Source organism: Ovis canadensis, chromosome 10, assembly GCF_042477335.2.
Source record: "Ovis canadensis isolate MfBH-ARS-UI-01 breed Bighorn chromosome 10, ARS-UI_OviCan_v2, whole genome shotgun sequence".
Lineage (NCBI taxonomy): Eukaryota > Metazoa > Chordata > Mammalia > Artiodactyla > Bovidae > Ovis > Ovis canadensis.
The window spans coordinates 88,056,866-88,075,531 of record NC_091254.1 but is presented as its reverse complement, the minus strand read 5'-3'; the positions used below and the strand labels follow the sequence as shown (position 1 = coordinate 88,075,531).

The following is an 18,666-nucleotide window of genomic DNA, read 5'->3' as shown; positions in this document are numbered from 1 at the left end:
CAACTCTGCAACCCCATGGACTGCAGCACACCAGGCCTCCCTGTCTATCAACAGCTTCTGGAGTTTACTGAAACTCACGTCCACTGAGTCAGTGATGCCATCCAACCATCTCATTTTCTGTAATCCCCTTCTCTTCCCACCCTCAATCTTTCCCAGCATCAGGGTCTTTTCCAAAGAGTCAGTTCTTCACATCAGGTGGCCAAAGTATTGGAGTTTCAGCTTCAGCATCAGTCCTTCCAATGAATATTCAGGACTGATTTCCTTCAGGATGGACTGGTTGGATATCCTTGTAGTCCAAGGTACTCTCAAGAGTCTTCTCCAGCACTACAGTTCAAAAGAATCAATTCTTCGGCACTCAGCTTTCTTTATAGTCCAACTCTCACCTCCATACATGACTACTGGAAAAAGCATAGCTTTGACTAGATGGACCTTTGTTGGCAAAGTAATGTCTCTGCTTTTTAATATGCTGTCTAGGTTGGTTATAACTTCTCTTCCAAGGAGCAAGCACTTTTTAATTTCATGGCTGCAATCACCATCTGCAGTGATTTTGGAGCCCCCAAAAATAAAGTCTGTCTTTTTTTCACTGTTACCCCATCTATTTGCCATGAAGTGATGGGACCAGATGCCATGATCTTAGTTTTCTGAATGTTGAGCTTTAAGCCAACTTTTTCACTCTCCTCTTTCACTTTCATCAAGAGGCTCTTTAGTTCCTCTTCACTTTCTGCCATAAGGGTGGTGTCATCTGCATATCTGAGGTTATTGATAATTTCTCCAAGCAATCTTGATTCTAGCTTGTGCTTCATTCAGGCCAGCATTTCTTATGATGTACTCTGCATATAAGTTAAATAAGCAGGATGACAATATACAACCTTGATGTACTCCTTTCCTGATTTGGATCCAGTCTGTTGTTCCATGTCCAGTTCTAACTGTTGCTTCCTGACCTGCATACAAATTTCTCAAGAGGCAGGTCAGGTGGTCTGGTACTCCCATCTCTTTCAGAATTTTCCACAGTTTGTGGTGATCCACACAGTCAAAGGCACAGTCAATAAAGCAAAAGTAGATGTTTTTTTTGGAACTCCCTTGCTTTTTTGATGATCCAGCAGATGTTGGCAATTTCATCTCTGGTTCCTCTGGTTTTTCTAAATCCAGCTTGAACATCTGGAAGTTCACAGTTCACATATCGTTGAAGCCTGGCTTGCAGAATTTTGAGCATTACTTTACTAGCGTGTGAGAAGAGTGCAATTATACAGTAGTTTGAGCATTCTCTGGCATTGCCTTTCTTAGGGATTGGAATGTAAACTGACCTTTTCCAGTCCTGTGGCCACTGCTGAGTTCTCCAAATTAGCTGGCATATCGAGTGCAGCATTTTCACAGCATCATCTTTGAGATTTGAAATAGCTCAACTGGAATTCTATCACCTCCACTAGCTTTGTTCGTAGTGATGCTTCCTAAGGCCCACTTGACTTCACATTTCAGGATGTCTGGCTCTAGGTGAGTGATCACCCCATCATGATTATCTGGGTTGTGAAGATCTTTTTTGTACCATTCTTCTGTGTATTCTTGCCACCTCTTCTTAATATCTTCTGCTTCTGTTAGGTCCTTAACATTTCTGTCCTTTATTGAGCCCATCTTTGCATGAAATGTTCCCTTGGTATCTCTAATTTTCTTGAAGAGATCTCTAGTCTTTCCTATTCTATTGTTTTCCTCTTTCACTGATAACTGAGGAAGGCTTTCTTATCTCTCCTTGCTATTCTTTGGAACTCTGCATTCAAAAATGGGTATATCTTTCCTTTTCTCCTTTGCCTTTTGCTTTTCTTAGGGATAGTCTTGATCACTGCCTCCTGTACAGTGTCACGAACTTCCATCGATAGTTCATCAGGCACTCTGTTAGATCTAATCCCTTGAATCTATTTGTCACTTCCACTGTATAATCATAAGGGATTTAACTTAGGTCATACCTGAATGGTCTAGTGGTTTTCCCTACTTTCTTCAATTTACATCTGAATTTGGCAATAAGCAGTTCGTGATTTGAGCCACAGTCAGCTCCTAGTCTTGTTTTTGTTGACTGTATAGAGCTTCTCCATCTTTGGCTGCAAAGAATATAATCAATCTGATTTTGGTATTGACCATCTGGTGATGTCTATGTGTAGAGTCTTCTCTTGTGTTGTTGGAAGAGGGTGTTTTGCTATGACCAGTGCGTTCTCTTGGCAAAACTACATTAGCCTTTGCCCTGCTTCATTCTGTACTCCAAAGCCAAATTTGCCTGTTACTCCAGGCAAAAGTAGGAAGTCAAAAAGTACCTGTGAGGTGACGTCAAGTCGCTCAGTTGTGTCCGACTCTTTGTGACCCATGGACTGTAGCCTACCAGGCTCCTCTGTCCAGGGGATTTTCCAGGCAAGAGTAGTGGAGTGGGTTGCCATTTCCTTCTCCAGGGGATCTTCCTGGCACAGGGATCAAACCCAGGTCTCCTGCACTGCAGGCAGACGCTTTACCATCTGAGCCACCAGGAAGTACCTGTAGTAATAGGCAAATTTGGCTTTGGAGTTAATTGTCTATATCCCAATACAAAATAAAAAGTTTAAAGTTTGGAGAAAAAATTAAAGACTTCTGTTTATCAAAAGACACCAACAAGAGTATGAAAAGACAAACTTTGCACTGGGATACTTTGTTTGCATATATACAAATCCATAAAATACAAAGACCTAATATGAATATATGAGAAAAACAACTTGTTTAAACGATGGAAAAAAGACACGAACATCACAAAAAGGTGGTGAACGTCAAAAAGGTACACATCACAAAAGAGGAAACCCAATGGCCAATAAGCATACGATTATTACTGACCTCAGAGAAATGCAAAGTAAAATCCACGACGGCATTCCGCCACACACCCACCAGAATGACTAAAGTGAAGCACACTGACAGCACTAGGTATGCACGTGGGTGTGTGGAGTAGGTAGACACTGCGGGGCACTGCCTGGATCTCCTTTCAATGGAGTGATGGTTGCCCGGATGCTTGGAGCACGGACAGCCTCCATCCCTAATCCTTCTGTGATTGTCTCAGCTGCATCTCATCCAAGGTCACAGTGACTGAGGGATGGAGGGCACAAAGGACTTGAGACCAGTGACACGAGTCACTTGGCCCGACTCGGGATAACTCTGCGGGCCATTCTAACTCTCCCGAGCCCAGGCAGCTGTTGGCCCTGCGTTGCAGCTCAGTTTCCCTCTCCCTCTATCCAATCTTGGTTCCTACTGCTCCCGTCTGCAGGATCCGATTCCAAGGGCTCGTGTGTGTGTGTGTGTGTGCTAAGTCACTTCAGTCGTGTCCTACTCTTTGCGACCCTATGGACTGTAGCTCACTAGGCCTCACTGTCCATGGGATACTCCAGGCAATACTGGAGTGGGTTACCGTTTCCTTCTCCAGGGGCTCTTACTGACCCACAGATTGAACTCACATCTCTTAAGCCTCCTGCATTGGCAGGTGGGTTCTTTACCACTAGTGCCTCCTGGGAAGCCACCTGGGATCCCAAGGGCACTCCGTAATAAACATCCTGTGTACTACACTCTGTTGCAGCGTCTGCTTCCCAGAGAGCCTGTCCTGTGACCTGTGAAACCTAAGTTCTCACTCACCGCTGGTTTTGGTGTTAGCTGATACAACCACCTGGGAAAACTGTCAACTGTGACTTTATATTTACCTGGGAGAAGTGAGCCTTGTTGTCTGGTCTACCACCAAAAGCCATCTGTGGGAATGTTCATAGCAGCATTTTTTTTTTTCCAATAATAGATCCAAAGTGGGAACAGCACAAATGTCCATCAACTGTAGATTAATTATATAAGTAAGTTCATACACAGGAATGCTGTATTAGAAGCAGCTACTGTTACACATAACAGCATGGCTGAATCTTACAAACACAATGCTGACCCAAAGCTTCTAGATACAAAACAGCATATACTGTGTGATTTAATTTATATGAAACTCACGAACTGGCAAAACTAACCCATGGTGGTAGATGTCAGAATGATGTTAACCTGTGGGGTGTGGGTATTGACTGAGAAGGAGCATGAAGCAGCCCTTTGGAGGGACAGAAATAGTGTATATCATGATGTTGTTGGTGGTTTCATATGTAAAATTCCCTGAACTGTACACTTAGTTTTGGGGATTTTACTTATGTGTGTCATTGTTGTTGCTCAGTTGCTGAGTTGTGTCTGACTCTTTGCAACCTTGTGGACTACAGCACGCCAGGCTCCCCTGTCCTTCACTGAATCCTGGAGTTTGGTCAGATTCATGTGCATTGAGTAGGTGATGCTATATAACCGTCTCATCCTCTGCTGCCCTCTTCTCCTTTTGCCTTCAATCTTTCCAGCATCAGGGTCTTTTCCAGTGAGTTGGCTCTTCACATCAGGTGGCCAAAGTATCAGAGTTTTATTTTCGGCATCAGTTCTTTCAATGAATACTTTGGGTTGATTTCCTTTGGGATTGACTGGTTTGATCTCCTTGCTGTCCAAAGAACTCACAGCAGTCTTCTCCAGCACCACAATTTGAAAGGATCAGTTCTTTCGCACTCAGACTTCTTTATGGTCTAACTCTCACATCCGTACCTGACTACTGGAAAAACCATAGCTTTGACTATATGGAGCTTTGTCAACAAAGTGATGTCTCTGCTTTTTAACACATGTCTAGGTTTGTCATAGCTTTCCTTCCAAGGAGCAAGAGTTTTGTGTGTGCTATATATATATATATATATATATATATATATATATATATATATATGCATACATATATACATCCACACACATGCACATATATGTGTGTGTTACAGGTCAGTTAAAAAAAAAAAGCAAATTCTAAATTCCGTATTAACCCATTGTAGATTAACTGGTTTGTGGACTAAATCTGGTTAAGGTGCTATAGTTATCTGTGATACTGTCACTTTCTAGGGAAAGTTGGTTGGAATGGGCTTAGTAAAACAATCATCCTGATTAGTACACTGACTTGCTCCTCTGCAGCAGAAAGAACCAAGCTCTAGGGCTTGGTGGTCTGATGGGGGAAGAGAGGAATGCTCTAGGGTTCATACTTCTGATTTAATCAAGACAGTTCCTCTCGCTCAGATATCTACCACCAGATCTTATCAGCCAAGATTCTCTGGGAGAAAACCTCTCTAGGGAGGAGAACAATCTCTTTTCATGGGCAGTTAGGATAGTCTACAAACCAAACCAGTTTATCTGCAGTCAGGTAAATTCAGTAATTGACAGGAAATCAACCATCATCAGACATTTAAACTGCTTCTTTAACAATAATTATGAACCAATTGTACAAGGAAGAAAAAAGAAATCAGATAGTTAGTATTTTTTTTAATGAATTTCATAAATGTTTTCATTAACCTTGACCAAGAGAGATTAAAGCTATAACTTACAGGCTCAACCTTTCCAGTTTCCCTGGTGGTCCAGTGGTTGACTCCGCACTCCCAATGCAGGCTAGAACTTTTGCACTTTCTTACCACACAGACATGACTACGGACCAGATAAATGAAGCCCCTGGCTGCTTTAGTTCACCCTTTTTTGGTTTCCTAACTCAGAGTTTGTGACTTTCTTCACAGAAATTCTATTGTCTCTATCGTATATCATTCCTTGGTGTTAGTCGTTTCCATTCAACAGTGATTTATTTCAGTTGCTGTAAGTATATATGAATCACTCATTTTGTTGAAGGGTCTTTTTCCAGTCCTGATGTTTTTAACCATAAATCAAAAAACCAAAAAATGTCTAATATCCAACTGTAAGCACAGACCTGGCATTTACTCTTCTGTGTCCTGATATATACATGCCTCTGCCCCCTAGTTTTGCTGTGTCCCTAAATTACCTCAGAGTACCCCCCACTACCCAACCTCTCCAGGAGCAGGGAGGGCCCTTGCAGATCCTGTTGTCAGCCTGAATGCTTCCTTAGGAAAGAGACACTTGCTCCAACAGCTGAGCCCCAGAACCCTGCTGTATGGCCATCCATCCAGACTCCTCAAGTCCCAAGATGAAACAGCTCAGGTTGGCTGCATTGGCTTTGGAAAGAATGGAGCCAGCTGCAGTGTCTGTGGGCTATGCCCAGGACTCTGGGTCCTCCTGGGTTGCTGGAGCACTGGCATGTAAAAATAGGCAATGAAAAATGTAAGTGTTAGTTGCTCAGTCGTGTGCAACTCTTCGTGACCCCATGGGCCATAGCCTGCCAGGCTTCTTTGTCCATTCTTTCTCCAGGCAAGAATACTGGAGTGGGTAGCCATTCCTTTCCCCAGGGGGATATTCCCAACCAGGGATTGAACCTGGGTCTCCTGCACTGCAGGCAGATGCTTTACCATCTGAGCTGCCATGGAAGCCCTGAAGTAGGCAAGGTACAGTTAATTCATTCTTGCCAGTAGGCTAATTCTTATATGGGGAGGTAAAGGGAAAAGCGAGGAGAAGCCTTGCTTCTAGTAATAGAGGCTGAATGTTTTTTCCCTCAACATTTGTGTGTTGAAACTTAACCCCCAGCGTAATGAGGAGGCTTTTGGGAGGTGACTAGGTCATGAGGGTGGACTGCTCATGAATGGGATTAGTGCCCTGATGGAGACCTCAGAGGGCTGCCTTCCCCCTTCTGTCCTCTATGTGAGGACACAGGGAAAAGTCAGCCATCTGCAACCTGGAAGAGGGCCCTCTCTGGACACTGAATCAGCCTGGACTGGACTCTGCGAGCCCTGAAACTGTGAGAAATAGATGTTTGTTGTATAAGCCACCCAGTTGATGGTATTTTGGGATTCCCAGGTGGCTCGGTGGTAAAGAATCCACCCGCCAATCCAGGAGACACAGGGGATGTGGTTTGATGCCTGGGTCAGGAAGGTCACCTGGAGGAGGAAATAGCAACCTACTCTAGTATTCTTGCCTGGGAAATCCCATGAACACAGGAGCCTGGTGGGCTATACAGTCCATGAGGTCGCAAATATCTGGACAGAACTGAGCATGCATGCACAATGGTGTTTTGTTGGAGCAGCTTGAAGGGACCAGGACAATTAAACTGTCTTTGATATCAGGGATTATGTGTCTGTGCCTATCTGTAAGGTTGTGCCATGCCAGTGTAGGAGTAATCCTCAGGGAATAACAGATGAATGAGCCTGGAATGAGTGGATGCCATTTAAAAAAAGAAGTAACAGGGAAAAGGTGATTTAAAGTTACAAGACTCTGGATCTCAACCCTGGCACTTTTATTAGTTCAGTGACCATGTGTGATTCATTTTTATTGCTTTAGAGCCAGTTTTCTTATAAGCAACATAGAATTATTTATCCTTCTTACACACGTGTGTGTATCTGTATATGCAGAGAAAGATGTCTAGAATGGTTTATATCAAATATTAACATGGTTGTTTTGGGAATTTGGAAATTGAGTGGCTTTTCCCTCTCTGTACATTTCACTGATATTTGATCTTTTTAAAGGTAAAAGTGTAAAGCATACCCCAAACACAGTCAATATAAAATTGTAATCATATGATAAAACAATGAAATCTTTCCTATTTTTGAGTTTTTGAAGTGGGAGATTCCTTAATAAAAATTCCCACAAATGGAATCACATGATTGTTCTGTCAGTTGTTTTCCCCTCTAATTTGTGTGTATAAATAGGTCTTCATATTGAACATTTCCAGCAAATATTCTTCTACTTTTTTTCTCCATTAATCATGCAGGAATCTTCAGAAAGGTTAACATTAAGACTATTGTTCAAAGAAAATATTTGAAGAAATAACATATCACATCACCTAGAAGAGCAGCAGAGAAGACAGAGCATCAAAGAATTGATGCCTTTGAACTGCGGGGCTGGAGAAGACTCTTGAGAGTCCCTTGGACAGCAAGGTTAGTCAAACCAGTCCACCCTAAAAGAAATCAACCTGGAATATTCACTGGAGTCAGGACTAATGTTGAAGCTGAAGCTCTAATACTTTGGCCACTTGATGAGAAGGACCAACGCACTGGAAAAGACCCTGATGCTGGGAAAGATTGAGGGCAGGAGGAGAAGGGGATGACAGAGGATGAGATGGTTGGATGGCATCACCGACTCAACGGACAGGAGTTTGAGCAAACTCCGGGAGACTGGGAAAGACAGGGAGTCTGGTGTGCTGCAGTTCATGGGGTCGCAAAGAGTTGGATGGGACTTAGCGACTGAAAAACAACTTTCCAAAAAAAAAAAAAAAGGCAAAAAGCAGGGGAAAAAAGTTAACATTGAAAATCTAAAACCAGTTTAAAATTTCCATTTAACAAATGAAGTATGACTATGTTTTATTCCTAGTTACTTGGAAACATAGATATTTATGTTGAGATTTGACAGAAAACAAAATTCTGTAAAGCAATTATCCTTCAATTAAAAAATAAATTAAAAAAAAGAAAATAACATGAAAAAAAGTGTGCTATACTAGAACAAATGGGTGTTTGCTCATGAAAGAGGATTTTTTTTTCAGAGATTACATTTTTCACCCTTAAATGTAATATATTTTTCACGTAATAAAGTTTATTTATAGAGAAATAAATAAGAGGTCAGCAGCTTTTTAAAGGGATTTTGTGACAGTTTTCTCTGCTTTATAGGTCTCAAGAGGTCAGATGGGTTCCCAATTGGTAGCACTTTTCTCTTTAGCTTTTTATATTTTTATTCATGGACCTCTAACAATCAATAAACAGTACAGTGTGTAAAAATTTCAAAATTTTATTTTCCAGTCACAAAGAAACTCTCCCAATTGAAAGCAGAATGTGATAGGATTAGTTTACAAATGCTTCAAATGAGATTATGAAGCCAACCAGCAGATATTTGTTTATTATACTAAAATATAGACACATTTTCCTTTAAATATTTGAGATTCTGCCTACAGTGCCTCTGTTATATTCATTCAAATTATTCTTCTATTCCAAAACAATGAGGCTTCTAAACTGGTGGAATGTTGCCAGGAAATTTCAACACAGTTTGAAGGCAACATGACCAAAAGGCACAGTTTAAATTGGCTTAGGGAATGAATGGGCTCCTTATCAGAGCAGCTGAAGGCTGTATATAATTAACAGCATCTGTCAACATTCACAGGGCCCTATATAGAACAAGCAGGCCCTATAGCCCTTACTAAACAGCAACCTCCAGCCTCTGGTACCGTAATAAATCCACAAGATCTAAACAAAGAGACACCCCCAAGCCATCACTGGAAGGACACTGATACGTTTTTGTGATACCAGCAGGGCCACAAAGCAACTGCTAATTAATGTTAATTATCTAGAACAATTCTGTGAATGTGAATACCGTTGAGATTTCAAATTAGCCAGCTATCATCAAAAATATAAAATACCGTTTATATCTAAAATTACTAATTTAAAAATCTTTCTCATGTTTTTATTTTTAAAAGCTATGAAAATGATCTACTAACCTCCCTTTTTAATATGATGAATTCTCAGTTAGCTTGACCATTTCTGTAAACAGAATTCTACAGCAATTTTTTAGTTTTTGAAAAAAATACATTTCACCCATGAATACATACAAAACAACAACAACAAAAAAAAGTCCACAGGCAATTTCATTAAATAAATTTATTTGTTAAAATAATTTAACTCCAAATACAACTGTTGAATTTGCATTGAGTTATAACTACAATTCATGTTTTAACTGAAAGGTCAAGGTTTAACAACTGACATTGTTACAAAACAATAAACTGTTGTTCAATTTTAAATGGTCAGTTGTATTAGAGCTCAACAATTAACTGTGAACTATATTTATCTCTGGGAAACCCCAAATCAATAAGGATAAGTCTGTTTCCAAAACCCACTGCAGTCATTCTTGAAACCCTGATCAAGATTTAAGAGATGCACAATGACACGTTAATTAAAAAAAAAAAAAGACCCCCATAGTCTTTAACATTTGATTGGCTAAGGAGACCATTAAAGCTTACCCAAGTGCTAACACAGGACTACTGAGAAAACCCAATGGCAACAAGCAAAATAAGCACTTTCATATTCATACATATAGACAACATTTCCACTGGACAGCTCCTGAAAACAAACAGTAGACAGCCTTAGGCAACATTTCTTTATATAGAAAAGCAAATATCAGTAGTTTGACCACAGAAAAGTGATGGCAACTGTAGTGATTAGAGTCAAAAGTTCAGTCCTAATTCTACAAACCAAAGAAGAAAAATCATCAAAGCACCTTTCCATAGTTTAAGAAGATTTTATGTAATACTTTTGATCAGATGCTGGCTTGTTTTGTATGAGTTGAACAAAAAGAAAGGCATCAGTTACCATCACTATCACAGCTTAAGAGAACCAAAAAACAAAATAAAAAAAGTTGCAACACAGAACAGAAAAATCTTAAAAAAAAAAAAATGCTGCCTTTGTATAAAAGTAAAACAAGACAAAACAAAGGAAAAAAAAAAAGAAGAAGAAAACCTTATTGTAGTAGCTAAACAAGAAGTGGGTCTTTGGATCAAACCATAACATTTTTAAGGCATGTTAGAAAAACTTTCACTTATCTAGTTGCTATTCTGATCAGGGCATAAAATAAATAGTGACACAAGGTCACCAACTATTAATTCATGTGCCAACAAATTTCATCTTCCTGTTCTTAAGCTCTGTATTAACATCGCAACAAACACACTCACTCAAGCTGAGTTATTGTCATACCAGATGAAACACCAACAGTAAGAGCACACGAGGGTTTCCAAGTTTCTGGATATATTTGATGCTTTGTCGCTAAATACGCAGGGCTGGGTGGAAACACTGATCAGGCAGCCATATCAGTTATTAACATCTTTACAGTAAAAAAAAAACAAAACAAAAAAACCCCACCTTATTGTCTGACATAAACACATCTAACTAAAACCCAAATTTTTAGATAATCTTTTCCACCTTATATCCTGCCATACCTTTCACATTATTTAACTTATTTTTCTTGTCTGCATAGCAATCCACACTGTAAAACCGTAAAATCTTTATAGATGTTTTTATATGTAATCTTACTTGCCATAAATTTCTACTAAATATGGAATTCTAAAAACCAGAATCATTCTGAAAAGTTAGAGGCTTCAAAACTCAAACAGTGCGCTAACAAATATTTCTTTTTCAGTTGATAAAAATCATACTTCTTGAATCATTGACTTGTCTACATGATTGAGTCAAATCACCTTTTACAGGACCAAATTTGACGCAGTAAAACTGGTTAGAACTTTCTGGCCTATAAAAGGTGCTTCATAATTGGGAATTATTCAAAAAATTATACTGAAGAATGCAAATATTCACAATTCAAAGACTTCTGACAACCATGCCTGGTTTTACCCACACATCTGTTTTCTCATTTATGCAAAGTACTATCCATCCACCTTTTTTCTCTTCTCCAGCATTAACATCAGTTTACTAAACACTTGGGGGGTGGGCTAGCAATGATTTCAAGAATGTATAAAAGAAAAAAAAAAGGTTTTGATCCATGGTATTCTGCAGGACAGATTCTCAGCATAGGCAATTATCTCTGACTTGTGCCAAATTCTTCAGAACATTAAACACACATGCACACGCAAACACACATTCTTCACTCAGTAACACACGTTAAGACCCGAGGTTACTTGCACAAGAGTGTGAAACCAACAAGAAATATGGGGCGGTATGCAGATCACAGGCTCAGTGATATTGCAGTTCTGAAGGCCAAATTCATCTCCAGAGGATCAGCTCAAAATACTCTCTTCAGCATTTTATAACTCTGAAGGTGGTTGAAAACCCTTCTGCGCTTGATTGTAAAACTTATGAATACGTTTTTCCTGTGCCATTAGTCATGCAAATGATAAATACTTGGTGGCTATAAAAACCAAAAATGTCAGGACTTGAGCACCTTTTCAAGACAAAATATTCACTCTAGCTTTATTTGCCACTTCAGTAATCAGGGCAAAATTGTTGTAAGAAAATCTTTATAGAATTCTCCAGGAAAATTAAAGGGTTTTTTTTTTTTTTGTCTCTTACCTTCCACTCTATAATTTCTGTTCTACTTTTAAGCCCCAATTATTTCACATGGTTATTCAATTTTTTTTTAAATGCCTGCAATAAAGCTCTGCTATAGAAAACTTGATTTCAAAAGCAGGTTAGCCAAGAATCACACCACAACCATAGCCCTTAAAGGCAAGAAGGAATTTGCTGCTTTAACGAACATAAAAATGCAAGATATCTGTACTGTCCTGTGAGGTTTCTGCAAACGGGAACATGTGGCTGCAACATGGCTTCATTTTCCTTACACGATGGTACTAGTTCACCTACTGCAACGCTTCTCGTTAGTAAGGCTAGGCAATCTCTTTCCATCACAGTTGCTTCCTTCTTGTTCAGTAAAGTAACAAAGACCATCCCTGCTTGGTGAACAGAGGGGTGGGTCTGGGGTTTTAATTTGACTCAAACCCTTGTGAGAGTCTCCACTTTCTGGGCAAAGCAGGTGATGACATTCTAACACCAGGCTGTATTTTCACCCAACCTGGGCTGACTCTGGCTCTATCAGAGACTGGTGCGTGAGTTAGTTCTGTGTCACAAATTAGGATAACATCTACAATTAAGCATCAACTTTGAAAAGCAGAAGTGTGTCAGCTGAGCAAAGACTCTCTCCCTGGAATGCTGTTGGCAGGTCAGCTGCTGTCATCTTCCTTGATGTGATTCATGGGTTAGAAGCACTATCTCAGTTCCTGAAATTCAGTACTCTGGTAGGAAAATATTTCTCCTTGACTCATCTAATTTTTTTTTTTAAAGAAGACAAAATATTTTAATGGTTAAGCGGTCACAGGAATTCTTCCGGTTTCTGTCCCGTGATTACTTTTAATGTTGACCATAGTTGCTTCTGTCAACTCAAGCGACAATGCCATCATAGCTTTCGAAGGAGGTCGCCCTGTGGATCAAATGGGCCACGACGCCTGAAGTTGCAGGTGCCTGGAGGAGACTGAGGACGATGGTGAAGACTGGAGTAACCGGACCCAAAGGTGACTCAGAGATATCAGCTGACAGTCGCCGCTTGGCTCTGAAGGACAATCTGCTGTTTCACCAGAGGTTCACACCGCACACCCTGCAGGCTCCACGGTCGGGCAGGAGAGGCCGGTGTCGCCTCCGTTGGTGGGGGGGCAGGCAGCCACGTGTCAATGCTATTGTATGTTACAGGCGGAGCAGCACGGGTCGTCCTTGTCGGGCTGTGCGGCATAGTTCATCTGCCTCACGATCTCGGCGAAGAGTTCGTCCACCATGGTCTTACTTTTGGCTGACGTCTCCATGAAGGGGCAGCCCCACTCCTCGGCGAGGGCCCGGCCCTCGTTGGAGGACACCTCTCTCTCACTTTCCAGGTCTACTTTGTTCCCCACCAGGATGACCGGCACTTTCTCATACCTAGGAGAGAACAGACACGGGCACACAGGGGTTGGAGACATTAGCACAGAGCTAGACAGACGAAGTGGACTTTCTCTTTTTTCATGATATGATACTACAGAGTCCCTTGGACAGCAAGGAGATCCAACTGGTCCATCATAGAGGAAATCAGTCCTGAATACTCATTGGAAGGACTGATGCTGAAGCTGAAGCTCCAATACTTTGGCCACCTGATGTGAAGAACTGACTCATTGGAAAAGACCCTGATGCTGATAAAGAAGGCAGGCAGGAGGAGAAGGGGACGACACAGGATGAGATGGTTGGATGGCATCACCGACTCAATGGACATGAATTTTAGCAAGCTCTGGGAGTTGGTGATGGACAGGGAGGCCTGGCGTGCTGTAGTCCATGGGATAGCAAAGAGTGGGACACGACTGAGCCACCGAACTGAACTGATACTACAGATATTCTCCTTAGCTACGTGAAAAATTATTTGCTCCAGTTGATTTGACATTGGCCAGAAGGCATTTAGAAGCAGGTCTCATAGTAGATCACAAATGGGTTGTTCAAAATGATGTTTTAATCAATTACATATCTTTAAAAGTCAATTTACCTTTCCAGAAATACTTGGAAAATTATTCTCAGAATAATCCCCTTAGATGGATTAATGTAAACTTTGTTCATTATTAAGGGATACTTATGCAGAATTTCAGATGATAAGGTAATACCTCTAGTGACTAAACACAGAATTTGTAATTTTATAAATTTTACTGTGTTCTAAAAGTATACAAGGGCTTCCCATGTGGCTCAGTGGTAAAGAACCTGCCTGCCAATGCAGGAGACACGGGTTCAATCCCTGGGTCAGGAAGAACCCCTCGAGAAGGACATGACAACCCATTCGAGTATTCTTGCCTGAAAAATCCCATGGACAGAGGAGCCTGGTGGGCTACGGTTCGTGGAGCGCAAAAGAGCCAGACATGACTGAGCAACTAAAACGACAATGACAGTACACAAAACTGATCAGGTTCCAATCATTCCTAAATAAGAAAAAAGCTAGCAGAACTCACTAGGATGGAACCCACCAAATACAACTACGCTCTATCCCTTTATACAAACTGTCATAGACTAGCCTGCTGAAAGATAATTACCATTCTTTTCAGCCTGACAAGGACTTAAACATTCCAATCATTAGCTCTGTTTGATGTTATCTCTTCTTTTCCTTCCTGACTAGAATCAGTGTGCTATAGACTAAACACGTGTTCTCTGAAATTCGGGTGTTGAAACCTAATCCCCCATGGGATGGTATTTAGGAGGTTGGGCCTTTGGGAAAGGTCTGGGTCATGGATGGGATTTGTGTCCTTATACAAGAGACCCCAGAAATCACCACTGTCCTTATACCCATGAACAGACAAGAGTGAAAAGATGACCCTAGGGAAGGGGGCCCTCACCAGACACTGAATCTTCCAGAGCCTTGACCTTGGACTCCCCAGCCTCAAGAAATATAAGGAATAAACTTCTGTCGTTTAAGCCATGCAGTCCGTGGTATTCTTGTTACAGGAGCCAGATGGACTAAGATAAGGCGTCTTTAAGTCAAGATGTTTGGAAAATGCTCAGACAACAGAAATATGAAAAGAACGAAGACAAGAGGTCGTAAATCATTTTGTACTGAAAGATGATTCTCTCTACAATGGTTATTCGTGGTGTAAAAAACAGACAGTGCTACTGTGCAAATTTATTTACTACTTGTGTTTATGTTTGTTCTAAGCAATGTTGCTAATACATTTTTACTTTATACATCGTTCTAAAGGCTTTTTGTGATTTCCGTATAAATCAATGTGTGTCTGTACTTTCTCCTCTAAGCAGAATGTATCTCTAAATTTATCAAGGAAGCAAACTGCAAAACTGCACACAAGTGATAACAAATGTGAGTGGACACAGCTAATCCGTTAGAAAACTACACACAGTCAGGATTTACTAAGGCAGGGTTTGTGCAGCGTTTTTATCATTCAGGAAACAAGAGCGACAGGCAGGCAGTTAATGCTAGCAACAATACTTTCACAGCTTCATCTTCCGGCCAACATGGTTCTCTCTGCTCACTCTAATTTATAAAATGAACTGTATTCCCAACAGAGTCTCGTTTTCTCCCTTTGACACAAGATCACACTGACAACGGTCTCAACAAGAGAGCATGCTCTAGGCAGTGTGCTCCTTAGCAGTCTGAAACACACAACTTCAAAATAAGTGCAGCCATGAAATTAAAAGACTCTTTACTCCTTGGAAGAAAAGCTATGACAAACCTATGAAGCGTATTAAAAAGCACAGATAACACTTTGCTGACAAAGGTCCATACAGTCAAAGCTACGGTTTTTTCAGTGGTCATGTATGGATGTGAGAGTTGGACCATAAAGAAGGCTGAGTGCTGAACAATTAATGCTTTCAAACTGTGATGCTGGAGAAGAGTCTTGAGAGTCCATTGAACTGCAAGGAGATCAAACCAGTCTATCCTAAAGGAAATCAACCCTGAATATTCATTGGAAGAACTGATGATGAAGCTGAAGCTCTAATACTTTTGCCACCTGATGAGAAGAACTGACTCATTGGAAAAGACCCTGATGCTGGGAAAGATTGAGGGTGGGAGGAGAAGGGGATGACAGAGGATGAGACAGTTGGATGGCATCACCAACTCGATGGACATGAGTTTGAACAAACTCTGGGAGACGGTGATGGACAGGGAAGCCTGGCGTGCTGCAGTCCATGAGGGCACAAACAGTCGGACATGACTTTGTGACTGAACAACAGCATTATCAAAGATAAATCTAAGATATGGATACCATCATTCCGCAGGAAATGGATCTGGACAACTCTAATTTTTATCAAAGGACTTTACATGCATTTACTGTGTATCAGCGGTGATTATGCTCTCTGATCATACTGAGAGCTCTGAACATAGGACTCAAGAGTTTTGCCCATCTTCTAGGACCTTCACATACAACAGTTATGTGTTCCTCTTGTGGCTCAGCTGGTAAAGTATCTGCCTGCAATGCAGGAGATGCCAGGTTTGATCCCTGTGTCAGGAAGATCCCCTGGAGAAAGGAATGGCTATTCACTTCAGTATTCTTGCCTGGAGAATCCCACGGACAGAGGAACCTGGGGGCATACAGTCCATGGAGTTGCAAAGAGTTTAACACAACTGAGCGACTAACACTTTCACTGTCAGTCAATGTATCATATATTTATCCATCCATTTAACAAGTGTTTATTTGATAGAAGCCTATTTTTGTGCTAGATGCTATTTGAGGCACTTAAGATACATCAGCGAACAAAGCAAACAGCTCTGCCATATAGTCTAGCAGAGAAGACAGTGGTCAATAATAACCCCAAGTAAATAACTAAATTATTGGTTTATTAATGAAAGTGAAAGAGGAGAGTGAAAAAGTTGGCTTAAGGCTCAACATTCAGAAAATGAAGATCATGGCATCTGGTCCCATCACTTCCTGGGAAACAGAGGGGGAAACAGTGGAAACAGTGTCAGACTTCATTTTGGGGGGCTCCAAAATCACTGCAGATGGTGACTGCAGCCATGAAATTAAAAGGTGCTTACTCCTTGGAAGAAAAGTTATGACCAACCTAGATAGCATATTCAAAAGCAGAGCATTACTTTGCCAACAAAGGTCTGTCTAGTCAAGGCTATGGTTTTTCCAGTGGTGATGTATGGATGTGAGAGTTGGACTGTGAAAAAAGCTGAGGGCTGAAGAATTGATGCTTCTGAACTGTGGTGTTGGAGAAGACTCGAGAGTCCTCTGGACTGCAAGGAGATCCAACCAGGCCATTCTAAAGGAGATCAGCCCTGGGTGTTCTTTGGAAGGACTGATGCTAAAGCTGAAACTCCAGTACTTTGGCCACCTCATGTGAAAAGTTGACTCATTGGAAAAGACTCTGATGCTGGGAGGGATTGGGGGCAGGAGGAAAAGGGGACGACAGAGGATGAGATGGCTGGATGGCATCACTGACTCAATGGATGTGAGTCTGAGTGAACTCCTGGAGTTGGTGATGGACAGGGAGGCCTTGCGTGCTGCGATTCATGGGGTCGCAAAGAGTCGGACATGACTGAGCGACTGAACTGAACTGAACTGAAATGGTGTTAAGTGCAATGGGAAAAAAAAAATTGCAGAACAGGGATGGGGCTGGGAGCACAGGTGCAATTTTAAACCAGATGAGCAGGGAAGGCCTTGTTGGGATGGTGGCAGGTGAGCAAGATGTGAAGGGAGGGAGGGAGTTTGCCAAGCAGGTGTCTGGGGAAGAGCATTCCAGACAGGACACAGACCAGGCAGTGTGAACACTGGTGGGAAGAAGAGCAAAGGGCCCGTGGGGTCCATCTGTATCACCTCCCTGACTCCAGCAGCCAGAAATCCTGCAGTATAGGAAACGTGTTCACTTGGAACACATGAACTTTGGAACCTGGGTGGCAAAAGTGGCCTCAGAAGACAAACGTGACCTCTATGATGAGATCGACTAGATTATTTAGGAAGACTAGGTGCTTGGTTAGCAGGTGACCATTAGTCACCTCATGCTCATTATTTACCATAGTTTGGTGAGCTGTCTTGATTTCTGCCCCCCACTTTCTATTAATAAACATATTACTTGGGAATGAAATTGAAGATGCAAAATCCCCCACACACTTAATTTATGTGTTACTGTTGATGTGATCATGAGCAGGGTACCGCTGTATCCACATCTCAGGCATCAGCTGGTTTCTCACCAACTTCAGCGTATCTTCCTTGGTATTTCCTTTGAGAGCACGACCAGTGGCTTCTGCAGCTCAAATCGCTTTACTTTTGTTTATGGTCTGAGAACTAACACTGGTTTCATTAACATGAATGTCCCTGTTGTTTACAGTATTCATAAGCGTGTTTACATAATGTATTAATAAATAGAGCTAGTTCTTTTGAGCAGCTCTGCTTAATGCATTGAATGAAACATCAGAAACACTGGCTTGAGTATCACTTAGCTGTAGAGCTCTGATGGGCTTCTCCACACGAGGCGGCTTTGTAAACCTGAAGAGTTCAAGCGCATCTGATGTTTATCAATGGTCTTTATGTAACTGTCCTGATAGAGGTATATGTGTATGTGTATTTCCTTCTGGTTGTGTCTAAACTCGGCTAATCACCAAGATTCCCAGGCCCAAATCCAGGGCTACTGGATTTCTGGGATTGGGCCTAAGTGCCTATTTAAAACTACGTCTAAGTTCTGAAGAATGACTGTGAGGTTCGGCAAGGTTTAGGAATCACTGACCTGTTCTGTTACTTTGTGACCC

At 41.4% G+C, this 18,666-nt stretch overlaps 1 protein-coding gene across 1 annotated transcript in view; it reads right to left on the bottom strand.

The window, feature by feature from the left end:
- Positions 1-9,551: 9,551 nt before the first annotated feature.
- The window catches only part of RAP2A (RAP2A, member of RAS oncogene family), a 41,799-nt gene continuing 32,684 nt past the window's right edge, over positions 9,552-18,666 (bottom strand). Inside the window, exon 2 of the mRNA XM_069602401.1 lies at positions 9,552-13,373. Coding sequence (XP_069458502.1) covers positions 13,136-13,373 — 238 coding nt within the window. The 3' untranslated portion in view covers positions 9,552-13,135. The remainder of the gene's footprint in view (positions 13,374-18,666) is intronic.